The 14460-nt window shown below is 43.7% G+C and overlaps 1 protein-coding gene across 2 annotated transcripts in view; it reads right to left on the minus strand.

Annotated features, from left to right (window-relative positions):
- The window catches only part of RPN2 (ribophorin II), a 124347-nt gene that overhangs the window by 48889 nt on the left and 60998 nt on the right, over positions 1–14460 (minus strand). For both annotated transcript variants that reach the window (XM_029613863.1, XM_029613862.1), the window contains exons 11-13: positions 3086–3200; positions 982–1176; positions 500–586 (exon numbers count right to left, since the gene is read on the minus strand). In XM_029613863.1, the coding sequence (XP_029469723.1) occupies positions 500–586; positions 982–1176; positions 3086–3200 (397 nt within the window). The remainder of the gene's footprint in view (positions 1–499; positions 587–981; positions 1177–3085; positions 3201–14460) is intronic.

Below are 14460 nucleotides of genomic sequence, written 5' to 3' on the forward strand. Positions count from 1 at the left end.
TTTTCTTTTTGACAAAAAGAACCCACTCAAGCAAAGTAGAATAGTCTATTGCCATTCTGCTAGACTAGGAAAATGTGCGTCCCAGTAATGGTTACTATCATTAACCTAATACTCAGGAGAGGGCCCAGCCTGCAATTTCAAAGACCTTGCTACATATTGAGCAAGTCATTCTATTGCCATGTGCCTCAACTTGTTCTGTCATTGCTCCTCAATAACAAGAAATGTCTTTTCTCCTCTCTGCTTCTGAAGCTTCCCAACAATTTAGGAGCCCAGAGTATGCTTTCAGGCTATCCACTCCAGAAACGGCTGCATGTACATTTCAGAAGCATTAACTGTAAATGTTACGAGTCTCTGTCTGGATCAAAGTCACTTTATAGATCCTAACTCATTATTGTAAAGGAAAGAAGTGTTTTCTATGTTCTGTAGGAGAAACTGGGTTAGTCTAAAAACGGACCCCAGCGTATGGAAGAATGCCATCTTAAACAGATGAAAGATTTACCTGAATCTCTTGCTTGGGAACAAAGAGGTTCTTGGACTGAACTGGAGATGGCACATCTTCTTCAGGGAACTTGATAACCACATCAGCCTGCAAATGGAACACATGACACCTTCAAAAGCTTACAACTTTACAGGAGGGGGTGTTTGCAGAAGTACACTGTGTTAGCTCCATCCTGCCCATCTCCTATAGGTCAACAAACCAAGAAATAATTAGGGCCTCTTCCTGTTTTCTAGAGAATTCCTGGAAACCAAGCCCCCAACCAATGAAGTCCTCCCACCTTGCTACAGATACACTGGGGCACCAAATCACTTTTCCCACCCACTAGGCTTTAAATCTATACTGATTTGCAGTGATCAAAACCATGATTTCAGAAACGCCAAACACATGGTCGTAAGAAGCAAATCAGCCAGGGCAAAACAACAGAGTAATCTAGATCCATATCCATTTGGGATCACAAAATCTTCTAGAAAGCAGAAACATACCATGTTCCACAGGATGGGATTCTCCAAAGTGGCATCACCAATTATCAAAAACAAGGTGTATGTGCCCGAGGCGGAATCAAATTCAGTCTTCCTCTCCGAAGGGTCCAGCTCAAACCGGTACACGTTCTTACTATCTGGCTCGGCAACAAACACAACCTCCTGTGCGGTCTTCTGATTATGCAGGCGGACGAAAGTCTAAAAAAGAAGAGAAAATAAACCCGAGACAGCAGACCCAAAAAGGTTAATTTATTAAACCAAGCCAATGTATATAAGTCTGTAAACACACACTTTCTCTTGGTTGACAAGATACGATTACCAGTACATAAAATCCTGTCTAGCTTATCTGCTTGTCTTTTCCCCCCCCTTACAAGCCAATTAGGGAACCTCTTGCTTCTACCATATTTTCTTTCCTCGGGGAGGTAATACAAGGACAACGAGGTATTTCCTCACACGCTCGTCATGAGAACTCCATTAAAAAAAGGCAGAGAAGTTCTGTAGCAATGTACATGATATATAACAGGAGACGATTTAACATTCCCATAAAGATGATAATTTTTAAAAAAGCACAGATATGGAGTGCTTTAAGTAAAGCAGTGCTTTAAAAGGCCACCTGGTAAAATTTCCCACCTCATATGAAGGGAAAACTACACACATGCAAGGAACACGGGCAGGGTTTTTCTCCACATACCAGAGAGCCATTCTTGGGGGGGGGGGGGGGGGGGGGGGGGGGGGGGGGGGGAGGGGGGGCTCGGAGTCTAAATGGGGATTAGACTTACATGCACACTTTTTAATTTTAAAAGCTACACATGTAAACTCCACAGGGGAAGCTATCTGCACGTATCAGCGGGTATAAGTATAATTTTCAAAGCAAAAGTACCCCCCCCCCCGTGCCTTTACACTGCATGAAAATTACTCCCAAATTGGCTTCTTCACTCACTATCAGCTTATGAGATTTTTCTTTTACATGCAGTAATACTTAGTCACAGCTAATTTCTCATTTTGAAAGAAACAAGCAATATGTACACCATGATTACGCAGCAAAGGTGATAAATCCATGGTGATCATGCACGGGCCCTGTACACAGAGCCTCTGTTTCTCCTTGGCTCCGTTGCCACTGTATAGTTTGTAATTGGGAACAGGAGTTGTGTGTATGTTACTATACTGCTCCTTCCTTGCTTTGCCATGCTACTTGCAGTAAAGAGATCTTAATGCATCCAGCAGTCACAAGAAAGGAGGAGAGAGAGGGTGATAACAAGAAGATCCTAGGTGAGAGGGAGAGAGAAGTTGAGCTGAGTGAAGAGGATGAAATGGGCTAGTTGAGAAAAGGATAGTAGGGAAAGAGTGAGAGAAAAGATGGATGGAGAAGGGAAAGAGAAAAAGGAAAAGAGATTCTCCCTCCACTTCACCAATCTGATTAAACAAAACTTTTAGGAAGATCATACTCTCGGCATTACCACACAAATCTTTAGTTTAAAAAATTCCTCTCTACTTTCTTTTTAAATTTTGTCGAGGTAAATCACCAACCGCACAAAATTTAGCTGGATTTCAAATTTCAAAAAAGCGGTGAAGCGGTGTTCCGGGGTTGATGCTTAAGTTCCATCAGACAGTGCCAATAATAAGCGTTATCTTGATAGAGTTATTCAGGTAAGCCTGGTGGTGCTATAATTGGCCTATAATTTATTTATTTATTTATTTTTAGTTTTTATAAACCGACGTTCCTGTATAAAATACATATCACACCGGTGTACAGTGAAATAAAACTGTCGCCACATGGGCGGCTTACATTATAACAAATAACATTATAAATAACATTATAAATACATTTAACATTTTAACAGATAACAGAGATTATTAATTATTATTATTAACATTAATTATTCGGATAACCGATTTTATCAGAGTATATTCAGCAAAACGTGTACACGGATATGTTTTGCTGAATGTACGAGTAAAGTTATCTGGATAATTGTACCTGTACAAAACTTTCCTGCTCCCTGGCTTTCTCAACATGGATCTCTTAGTACTTTAACTGAAAAACTGTTTGCCATTTCTTCTAGAGAGTAAAGCATGGAAAAGAAGGCAATTACATATATTGCCTGCTGACCTGATGTGGCGTGAGTTCTGCTCCTGTGTTTACATCCACCAGCTGGAAGGACAGAGCAAAGTTCTGGTGGCTGTCAGAGGTAAACGTTCCCTTTGCTTTGGATGGGTAGACTACTCTAAAAAGAAAAAGAGCAAGACAATTCATTTTTAAAGTTTCACTCAAGGCTTCAGCTCTGTTTTGATCCTGGTAAGGAAAAACTGCTAAGTGCATCATTACTATGAAATAAAAAAATCCAGGACTTTGAAATTTTCAAACGGGATTTTATTTGTGTTAACCCTTGATTACTCATCCTTAATCTCACAACACTGGAGTGAGATACAATATTAAAATACACAATTATGCACAATATAAGACCACTGCTTGTCCATCTCCCCTTCATCTGCTATTTCCAGGCCCACCTAATAATAATAAGAAAACGGGGGTTTATCTGCAGAAAGGAAAACTTCTCTGTTAATTCTGAATACTGCTACACCAGTCCAGTCCATATAAAGTGCATTCAAAAGGTATCCATATCCCTTCACTTTTATTACATTTTTACATTACAGCCTTATTCTAAAAATGGATAATCCGCATTTTCCCCCTCCTCAATCTACACACAATACCCCATGATGACAAAGCGAAATCAGGTTTGTAGAAATATGTGCAAATTAATTAAAAAAAAAAAAACCAAACCTAAAATATGGCTGAATATGGCAAAACTGGCCATTTAGACTGATAACTTGTGAGTTATCGATCTAAATGACTTTTGAAATCAGACCCCCAAAAATTAACAGGTAAACATTTCTCCTTCCATTTCTTCCTGCTTCATCAGTCCAGTCCAGGCCATACAGGTTGGAAGTACAAAACCCTACTAACTAGGGAAGGAGAAGTAAGGGCTGCCTTGAGAACCCCAGCTCCCTAAGCTGCATCCTCCTTAGCAAAAAACATCCACTCTGTAATGCTTTGTAAATGAATGCAAGGATGACCAAGTCGCCACTCTGCAGGTGTCACAGCAGCTGCTTTCACCAATGAATGAGCGCCAATAGCTGGCCCCTGCGCAAATATGCTGATGTAATAGGGTCCTTAATCCATCTAGCCAGAGTTAACTTTAGATGCCACCTCGCTCTTATGTGACCCTCCAAACAATACAAAAAAGCCTGTCCGTCTTACCAAAAGAATTAGTCACTTACAGATACCTGATTATTACCCAGGGCCTTGGCAATACTCCTTGAAAGAGGCTGGCAGAAAAAAATGGACAGATTAAGATGGAAAGCTGACACACCACCTTCGGTAAAAAGGAAGGTACTAGCCAACAGTCTGGTGCTATGATCAAGAAGGGGTCTCTGCAAGACAGTGCTTGAATTTCTGAAATATGGTGCATGGAATGGATGGCTTTTAGAAAAACTATCTTCAAGGAAATATCCTTAGCGAGCCACTGACTAGAACTGTAGATTACTTTCTCGCGAAAAAGATTCATCTCTTCCAACACTCCCAGACTCCTGGTGCCATCCTGTCTGTCACATATGCCACAGCCGTGGCATTATCAGAAAGCATTCTGACCATTTTCTCCCTGAGCAGGGTCACGAAATGACATTGGGCCAGTATGATCGCCCTGATCTCCAATCTGTTTGCAGACCAGGCCGCCTCCTTCGCAAACCACAGCCCCTGGACCACTTGGTCCAGATAATAAGCTCCCCAGCTGGTCAGACTTGCATCTGTCAAGACCATATCCCAAAAGATAATTGATAGACTAACCCCCTTGCAAAAGGGTTTGAGCAACAGACTACCAAAAAAATTACTGACCTTCACCAGGACAGGCAAGGGAAGAGGAACCTTGTAATCCTGTGACTGTGGACACCAGAAGACAAAACTGAAGAACTAGACAGAGATCTGATCAAAGACATTAAAAAAGGTGGGAATGAAGGGGAAAGTGTTGATTATTGGTGATTTTAGTCTGCTGGGCGTAGACTGGATGATCCCTTCTACCGAATCTAACAGAAGTAGAGAGATAGTGGATGCCCTGAAAGGGGTTCTGTTCAAACAAATGGTAATGGAACCCACCAGTAAAGGAAGTTATACTTGACCTGGTGCTCACTAATGGGGATAATGTCTCTAATGTCCGGGTGGGTGCCCACCTCAGCACCAGTGAGCAAACGATATGGTTTTTGACATTACAAGTAAGACATGGAGAAGTCACATGAAAACCCGAGTTTTGCATTTCAAAAATACGGACTTTGTCGAAATGGGGACGTACCTGGAGGTGGAACAACAGTGGACCAAACTAAAAGGAGCAATTACAAAAGCAACAAATCTATGTGTTAGAAAAGTAAACAAAAGTAAGAGAAATAAGAAACCTATCTGGTTCACAAAGGAGGTGACCGACGTAATAAAAGCAAAAGAAGCAGCATTCAAGAAGTATAAAGGATCCCAAAAAGTGGAACACAGGGAAGAATATCTGGCGAAACTGAGGAAGACAAAAAAAAGTAATCAAGAAAGCAAAAAGTCAGGTGGAGGAAAGGATTGCCAAGGAGGTAAAGCGAGTAAGGAATATGACTAGTGAGATAATCAAATTTGCAGATGATACAAAATTATTCAGAGTAGTTAAATCACAAGCAGATTGTGATAAATTGCAGGAGGACCTTGTGAGACTGGAAAATTGGGCATCCAAATGGCAGATGAAATTTAATGTGGATAAGTGCAAGGTGATGCATATAGGGAAAAATAACCCTTGCTATAGTTACACAATTAGGTTCCATATTAGGAGCTACTACCCAGGAAAGAGATCTAGGTGTCATAGTGGATAACACATTGAAATCATCAGCTCAGTGTGCTGCGGCAATCAAAAAAGCAAACAGAATGTTAGGAATTATTAGGAAGGGAATGGTGAATAAAACGGAAAATTACATAATGCCTCTGTATCACTCCATGGTGAGACCGCACTTTGAATTCTGTGTACAATTCTGGTCGCCGCATCTCAAAAAAAGATATAGTTGCGATGGAGAAGGTACAGAGAAGGGTGACCAAAATGATAAAGCGGATGGAACAACTTCCCTATGAGGAAAGACTAAAGAGGTTAGGACTTTTCAGCTTGGAGAAGAGACGACTGAGGGGAGATATGATAGAGGTGTTTAAAATCATGAGAGGTCTAGAACGGGTAGATGTGAATCGGTTATTTACTCTTTCGGATAGTAGAAAGACTAGGGGGCACTCCATGAAGTTAGCATGGGGCACATTTAAAACTAATTGGAGAAAGTTCTTTTTCACTCAACGCACAATTAAACTCTGGAATTTGTTGCCAGGAGATGTGGTTAGTGTAGCTGGGTTTAAAAAAAGGCTTGGATAGAAAATTATCTGTGTTTGGCTGTCTTTGCTATGTATAATTGTTCTTGCATTCAATAAAAATATTTTCCACAAAAAAGGTTTGGATAAGTTCTTGGACGAGAAGAAGTCCATTACCTGCTATTAATCAAGATGACTTAAAAAATAGCCACTGCTATTACTGGCATTAGTAGCATGGGATATACTTAGTTTTTGGATACTTGCCAGGTTTGGCCTCTGTTGGAAACAGGATGCTGGGCTTGATGTACCCTTGGCCTGACCCAGTATGGAATGTTTTTATGTTATGTTCTTATGAGGTGACAAAACATTTTTCAGATATCAGAGAAAGGAGAAAGGTCCGAAGAGGTATAGCAAAATTAAAAGGAGACAAGCATCAAGGTGTGGAGAAAGATGAAGAAATGGCAGAAATATTAAACAAATACTTCAGTTCGATGTTCACTAAGAAAGACCTTGGAGAAGGACCGTCGCTAGTTAACGAAACTCCGGAAGGGGGTGGAGTAGACAAAACTCCATTTATGGAAGAGAATGTATGGGAAGAGCTAGGAAAACTGAAAGTGGTCAAAGCCATGGGACCTGATGAGGTTCATCCCAGGATACTAAGGGAGCTCAGAGATGTGCTGGCGGGTCTGCTGTGTGACCTGTTCAATAGATCCCTGGAAATGGGCCTGGTGCCAAGTGAATGGAGAAGAGCGGTGGTGGAGCAAAAAACTACAGGCTGGTTAGCATCACCTCAGTGGTGGGAAAAATAAGGGAGACACCGCTGAAAGAAAGAATAGTGAACTATCTACAATCCAGTGGGTTGCTCGATCAGAGGCAGCATGGATTCACCAGAGGAATGTCCTGTCAGACGAATCTGACTGATTTCTTTGATTGGGTGACTGGAGAATTGGATCAGGGAAGAGCGCTCAATGCAATTTACTTGGATTTTAGTAAAGCTTTTGACTCATGAACAAAATGAGAAGCTTGGAAGTGAGCGCCAAGGTGGTGGCGTGGATTACAAACCAGTTGACAGATAGAAAATAGCATGTGATGTTAAAATGGAACCTTCTCTGAAGAGAGAATGGTGTTAAGCGGAGTGCCACAGGGACCAGTGTTGGGATTGGTTCTGTTCAACGTCTTTGTGAGAGACACTGCGGAAGAGAAAGAAGGGAAGTTTGTCTATTTGCGAATGATACTAAGATCTGCAACAGAGAGGACACGCCGGAAGGAGTAGAGAGAATGAGGATTTAAGGAAGCTGGAAGAGTGATCAAAGATATGGCAGCTGGGATTCAATGCCAAAAAGTGCAGAGTCATGCAACTGGGGTGTGGCAATCCGAAAGAACTGTATGTGATGGGGGGTAAAGAGCTGATGTGCACGGAGCAGGAGAGAGACCTTGGGGTGAGTGTCTTAATGATCTGAAGTCGGCAAAGCAATGTGACAAGGCGATAACTAAAGCCAGAAGAATGCTGAGCTGCATAGAGAGAGGAAAATCTAGTAAGAAAAAGGAAGCGATAATCCCCTTGTACAGGTCCTTGGTGAGGCCTCACCTGGTGTACTGTGTTCAGTTCTGGAGTCCGTACCACAAAAGGGTCAGAGACAGGATGGAGGCAGTCCAAAGAAGGGCAACCAAAATGGTGGGTGGTCTCCATCAAATGACCACACACCATTTTGGAGGAGCAGAGGTGATATGATACAGACCTCCAGATATTTGAAAGGTTTTAATGATCCATGGCCAACAACAAACCTTTTCCATTGGAAAGAAACCAGAACCAGGGGTCACGATTTGAAACTCCAGGGAGAAAGACTCAGAACCAATGTCAGAAAATATTTCTTCACGGATAGGGTGGTTGATGCCTGGAATGCCCTTCCGGAGGAAGTGGTGAAGATTAAAACTGTGAAAGATTTTAAAGGGGTATGGGATAAACATAGTGGATCCCTAAAGGCTAGAGGATGGGAATGAAGAAAAGAAGCAGTGGTTACTACTCTTATCCAATAAGCTTTCATACGGTTAATGCAACGCCAACATTACTCTCTGCTTCAACAGCAAGGGAAATGTGGAAAAGAGGATTTATATTCAGACAACAACCAACAAGGCCACTGAACTGTACAGTCTGAGAAAACAAGCATGGGGGTACCTTGCTTGATGCAGTGGTTACTACCCTTAATCAATAAGCCTGATACTTCACTTTTGATACAACTCCAACATTACTTTCTGCTTCAACAGCAGCGGGTGGTGGGAAATTGGACTTAAACAGTAACCAACAAGGGAATTTGGAAATTGGACTCAAACAGTAACCCAACAGTTTCATAAACCTTGGCGGTCTATGAAACTGAGTATGGGAAACTGATAAGTATGGGAGTTTGCTGGTTAGATTGGATGGGCCGTTTGGGCTATTTCAGCCGTCATTTCTATGTCTCGAGTGTTGTGGATCAAGGGTATAATGAGGTAGGGTGAGGTGGCCGCCTCAGATGGCCAAAATTTGGAGCAGCAAATGTGTCGCTTAAAAGGATCCTCTGGCGGCAGCTTCACCTTGTCCCCAGACTCATTTAACATGGTAAAAGAAGAACCTTGTGGCACAAATAGATGACATGCCCATGTGCTAGAAGAGGAGCTGAAGAACTGAAGAGACGCTGTGGGCTGCTGGTGAAGCTCATACCACTGGGGGTGAAGATGAGGAGGCTGCCATATTGGTTGCTGGCGGAGCCCATCTCGTTGGCAGTGAAGAAGAGAAGGATGACATAATAGCCGCTGGTGGAGCCCATCCTATTGGCGGCGAAGAGAAGGCCACGCTAGCCAGCAGCAGAGCCCATTCAGTTGGTGGCAAAGAGGCGGCGGCTGTACTGGCCGCCGAGGGAGCCCATCCTGTTGGTGGCAAAAATGAGAAGGCAGCCATGCTGGCTGCTGGTGGAGCCTGTCCCATCGGCAGTAAAGAAGGGAAGCTGTGCTGACAGCCGCAAAGAAGATGAGAAGCACAGCAGAAGAACTTATCCGCCCCAGGTGTAAAAAAAAAAAAAAAAAAAAGGGACACTGCATATGTGAAAGAGCATGTAAGTATGAGAAAGCATATGTTGTGTATGAAGGAAAATGTGTGAGAGCATCTGTGTGTGTGAATGAGCTTGTGGGTGTGTGACGAGCATGTATAAGAGCATCTGCGTGTGTGTGGGTGTGTGAAAGAGCATGTGTGCATGAACAAGCACATGTCAGAGCATGCGTGTGTGAAAAAGCATTCAAGTGTATGAATGAGTATGTGTAAGAGCATCTGTGTGTGTGGGGGTCAAAGAGCATCTGTTTTGTGAACAAGCATATGTATAAGCTTGTGTAAGAGCATTTCTGTGTTGTATATGAGAGGAAGTTCCCCTCCCTGCCCCACGTGCTAATCCATGGCAATCACATGGTGACTGGAAATCAAAATTCCCAGGTAAGGAAAGCAGGGGATTTTTAAAATCCTTATAAGCTTTAATTATTGGGTGTTATTTGATATGGCTGCTATTTTGAAATATTTTGATATTTGGGAAAGTTTATATAATTTTATATAAATGTTTAATTACTGGCTGTTTATTTAACAACTGTTCTGAAATATGTATTGTTTTTATTAGTAAGTTTTTACTATTATGATCGATGCTTTATAGTCCTTGATTTTATTGTTTTGAGGAATGGTATAGGAAAATTGGTTCTTACCTGCTAATTTTTGTACCTGTAGTGCAACAGATCAGTCCAGACGTGGATTTTGCATCCCTACCACCAGATGGAAGAGAACTAAAAACCTTTCAGGCACTGCTACTTAATTGAGAGAGCCACCTGCAGTCCCAAGCCAATGTAGAGTCCACATTAATCTCAAATAATAATGTCCCCTTCTAGGGAGAACATGCAAGACAAGCTGGAGCACCCTGAACTGGAGTCCTCACATCCAAGGCCACAGACAACTAGCTTCATATAGGTCCTAGAACCCAACTATATACAGTTGTAAATTCTGCAGAAAATACTACTCACGATTATGCTGTCTTTTGGAAAACAAAATGAGGGGATGGGTCTCTGGACTAATCTGTGGTACTACAGGAATGAAAGTTAGCAGGTAAGAACCAATTTTCTTTTCCTGTTCATACCCTAGATCAGTCCATGCAAGTGGGATGTATCCAAGCTTCCATATACTGAGCGGGCCCCCGAAAGACCCGCTCTCAAAACACTCACCAAAAGTCGCCTCCTCAAGAACTATTACATCTAAATGATAATGCTTGGTGAAAGTGGCCACCCTACAAATCTCCTGTGGCGACACCATCTAACACTCCGCTCAAGAGGTTGCCTGCACGCTGGTTGAGTGTAGACTCTTAGACAAATAGATCAAAAATATAGTCTCCTTTAACCAACGAGCTATAGTGGCTTTAGAAGCCTTGGCTCCCTTCTTTGTGCCACCAAACAGAACAAAATGATGATCCGACTGCCGAAAGGAATTAGTCACCTTCAGATAACGCAACAGCATCTGCCAAATGTCCAAGCAGTGAAGATCCTTCATTAGCCAGCCTTCCCACTCTAAAATCGGGAACATGGGAAGTTCCACCAACTAGTTTAGGTGAAAAGTCAAAACCACCTTCAGTAGGAATGAGAGAATGGTCTGTAAAGACCCCATCATCCGAAATTCGCAGAAATGGTTCTCTACAGGACAAAGCCTGCAACTCCGAAATTAGTCTGGCTGAGCAACAGCTACTAGGAACACTGTCTTTAAAGAAAGGTTGTTCAATGACGTCTTATGCAACGGCTCAAACGGGGGCTCAAAAAGGCCTTGCAACACCAAGTTCAAATTCCATGAAGGACAAATCCTTTGAACTGGAAGTCGTAGGTGCTTAACTCCCTTGAGAAAATGCACAATGTCTGGGTGAGTTGCCAACAGCCTTCCTTGAACCTTCCCTTGAAAGCATCCTAGGGCCGCCACCTGTACATGAAGAGAATTAAAGGAGAGTCCCTTCAACAATCCCTGTTGCAAAAAGGACAGGATATGGGAACATCCACCCTTAACGCATCTAAATGCCTTTCCATACACCAGGCCTCAAACACCCTCCACACCCTGACACAAGCCAGTGATGTGGAGGGTCTCGAAGCCTGAAGCAATGCAGTGATCACCGCCTTTGAATATCCTCTGGATCTCAAACGTCTCCATTCAAAAGTCAAGCCACGAGACAAAAGTGATCCACCCGATCTAGGAACATAGGTCCCTGTCTGAGAAGGCCCTGCAGGTAAGCCAACCTGAGGGGCCCATCCATAGCCAGATGAACCAGATCCACAAACTAGGGATACCGAGGCCACTCTGGTGCCACCACCACAACCCTGCCCGGGTGACAGTCGATGCGTCGCAAGACTCTGCTTACAAGTGGCCGTGGAAGAAATACGTACAGCAGAATCCCTGTTGGCCACAGAAGAACCAGAGTGTCAGTTCCTTCAGCTCCCGACTCTCTTCTGCAACTGAAAAATCTGCTCGCTTTGGCACTGTTGAGCACCGCCATCAAGTACAGCTGGGGAGCGCCCCATCTGGTCCGAATGAGGTTGAAAGCCTCCGACAACTCCCATTCTCTCAGATCCAACTGCTGTCTGCTGAGAAAATCCGCTTGAACGTTGTCCACTCCTGCCACATGAGATGCCGCAATCCCCCGCAGGGATTGCTCTGCCCAGACAAACAATTCTTGGGCCTCCAGAGTCACTCCTTGACTCTTCGTCCCCTTTTGTCAATTGACATATGCCACTATTGTTGCATTGTCCAAAAAAACTCATCATTCAGTCCTGCACTTGAGGAAGAAAGATTTTCAAAGCCTCGCGAACCGCTCTTGTTTCCAGATGGTTTATAGACCAGGATCTCTGAGAACCACTGTCCCTGGGCTGTCCACCTTTAACAAACAGCCCCCCTACCTCTGAGGCTGGCATCCGTGGTCACCACCACCACCCAGTCCGGGACCTCCAGATCCACTCCTCGCTCCAAACTGGGCTGCAACAGCCACCATGAGAGGCTGGATCTGGAGACTCCTAATAATGGTAAGGACTGATGAAACCCAGACAATGGATCCCAATGGGATAGAAGTGCTCTCTGGAGCGGACGCATGTGAGCAAAGGCCCACGGTACCGGATCTATAGTCAAAGCCATCAAACCCAGGACCTGCAGATAATCCCACGCCTTGAGTACCTGAATGTGCAACAGTTGTGTTACCTAAGACTGCAACTTCAGAATCCTCTCCGAGATGAGAAACACTTTGCCTAAACGGGTGTTGAATCTCATCCGCAAATACTCCAAAGACTGACTCAGGACAAGATGACTCTTTGCCAAGGTCACGATCCAACCCAGAGTCCACAACATCTCCAGCACCCTCTGAATTGAGTGGCCATACTCCACTTCCGACTTTGCCAGAATAAGCTAGTTGTCCAGATAAGGGTGAACCAGAACCTCTTCCCTTTGCAATGCGGCTGCTACCACTACCATTACCTTTTTGAAGGTCCATGGTGCTATAGCTAACCTGAAGGGAAGGGCTTGAAACTGAAAATGCTGGCCCAGCACCATGAATCAAAGAAACTTCTGATGCTCGGTGTAAATGGGGATGTGAAGATAGGCCTCCGTTAAATACAAAGAGACCCGGTATTCTCCTTGGCGAACAGCTGTTATCACTGTCAACATTTAAATACGAAAATGTGGGATCCGTGGTGCTCTGCTGTTGGAACTGGCACGATTGCTCTTAATCTGTGCAGGAAACAGAGGGATTCTCGAACACCTCTTGCTTGCCTAAGGACAAGCAGTGAGACTCCATGAAGGCTTCCATAACGGGGCGAGAAAATTCTAAAGTGTAGCCGTCTCTTATTACCTCCAGAATCCGCTGGTTCAAGGTTATCTTAGTCCACTCTCCATAAAACTGAGTCAGCCATCCTCTGACTGACTCATCGAGAGAGTGGACCAATGTGGCTTCAATGTGAGGTTTTGCTGCTTGTGGCCCCCTGACCAGCTCCATCCCTGGCCAGTGTCTGGGACCCTCGAAAGAACTGCTGCCTCCCGGAACCTGACTTCTGCACAGATGAAGAACCTTTGTTGGGACAAAAACGCCTCACATCCTGAAAACGTGAGCAAAATGGAAAAGACTTCCTATTGCTGCTCTTATCCTCCAGCAGCCTATTTCCTTTTGACTCTCCCAACTCTTCATTAACTGCTCCAGATCTTCACCAAAAAGCAGTTTCCCTTTAAAGAGAAGATTACAGAGTTGAGACTTGGACCACATATCTGCTGACCAGTTGCGTAACCAGAGAAGACAATGAGCCGATACTGTCAACACCATACTCCTGGCTGAGGTCCTAATCAGATCATACAGGGCAAGTGCAACATATGAAATCCCAGCTTCTAACTGAGCTGCCATTTGAGCATCTTCCTCGGAGACTCCTGCTTTCTCTTGAGACTTCTGCACCCATCGCAAACAGGCCCTCGCCTCAGATTACCACAGATGGTCGAACACAGGCTCAAGGTTGAAACCTTGCATACCCTCTTTAACTGGATCTCCAGCTTTCAATCCTGGACATCTTTCAGCACAGCTGAACCCATCTCCGGGATGGTGGTTTTCTTGGTGACTGCTGACACCGAGGCATCTACCTTGGGCAAAGTCAAGAGTTGTAAGACATCTTCAGTTAAGGGATATAATCTCGCCATCGCCCTTGCCACCTTTAGCCCAGCCTCTAGAGCATTTCACTTCTGGTCTACTAATTTCTTCACTTAGTTAGATAGGGAAGAGGAATAGCCTAGTGGTTAGAGCAGTGGACTACGAACCAGGAGACCAGGGTTTGAGTCCTGCTGTCACTCCTTGTGACCTTGGGCAAGTCACTTTACCCTCCATTGCCTCAGGTACAAAACCTAGATTGTAAGCCCTCTAGGGATAGAAAAATACCTACAGTACCTGAATGTAAACCGATGTGATATCTCGATTGAGATCGAATGTCGGTATATAAAAATAATAAATAAATAAATAAATAGTTAGGCAAAGGAACAACCATAGCAGGACCCCAAAGACTGTCCAGAACAGAATCCACTATTATCCACATCCTCATATAGCATCTTCACT

The sequence above is a fragment of the Rhinatrema bivittatum genome, chromosome 8 (assembly GCF_901001135.1).
Source record: "Rhinatrema bivittatum chromosome 8, aRhiBiv1.1, whole genome shotgun sequence".
NCBI classification, from domain to species: domain Eukaryota; kingdom Metazoa; phylum Chordata; class Amphibia; order Gymnophiona; family Rhinatrematidae; genus Rhinatrema; species Rhinatrema bivittatum.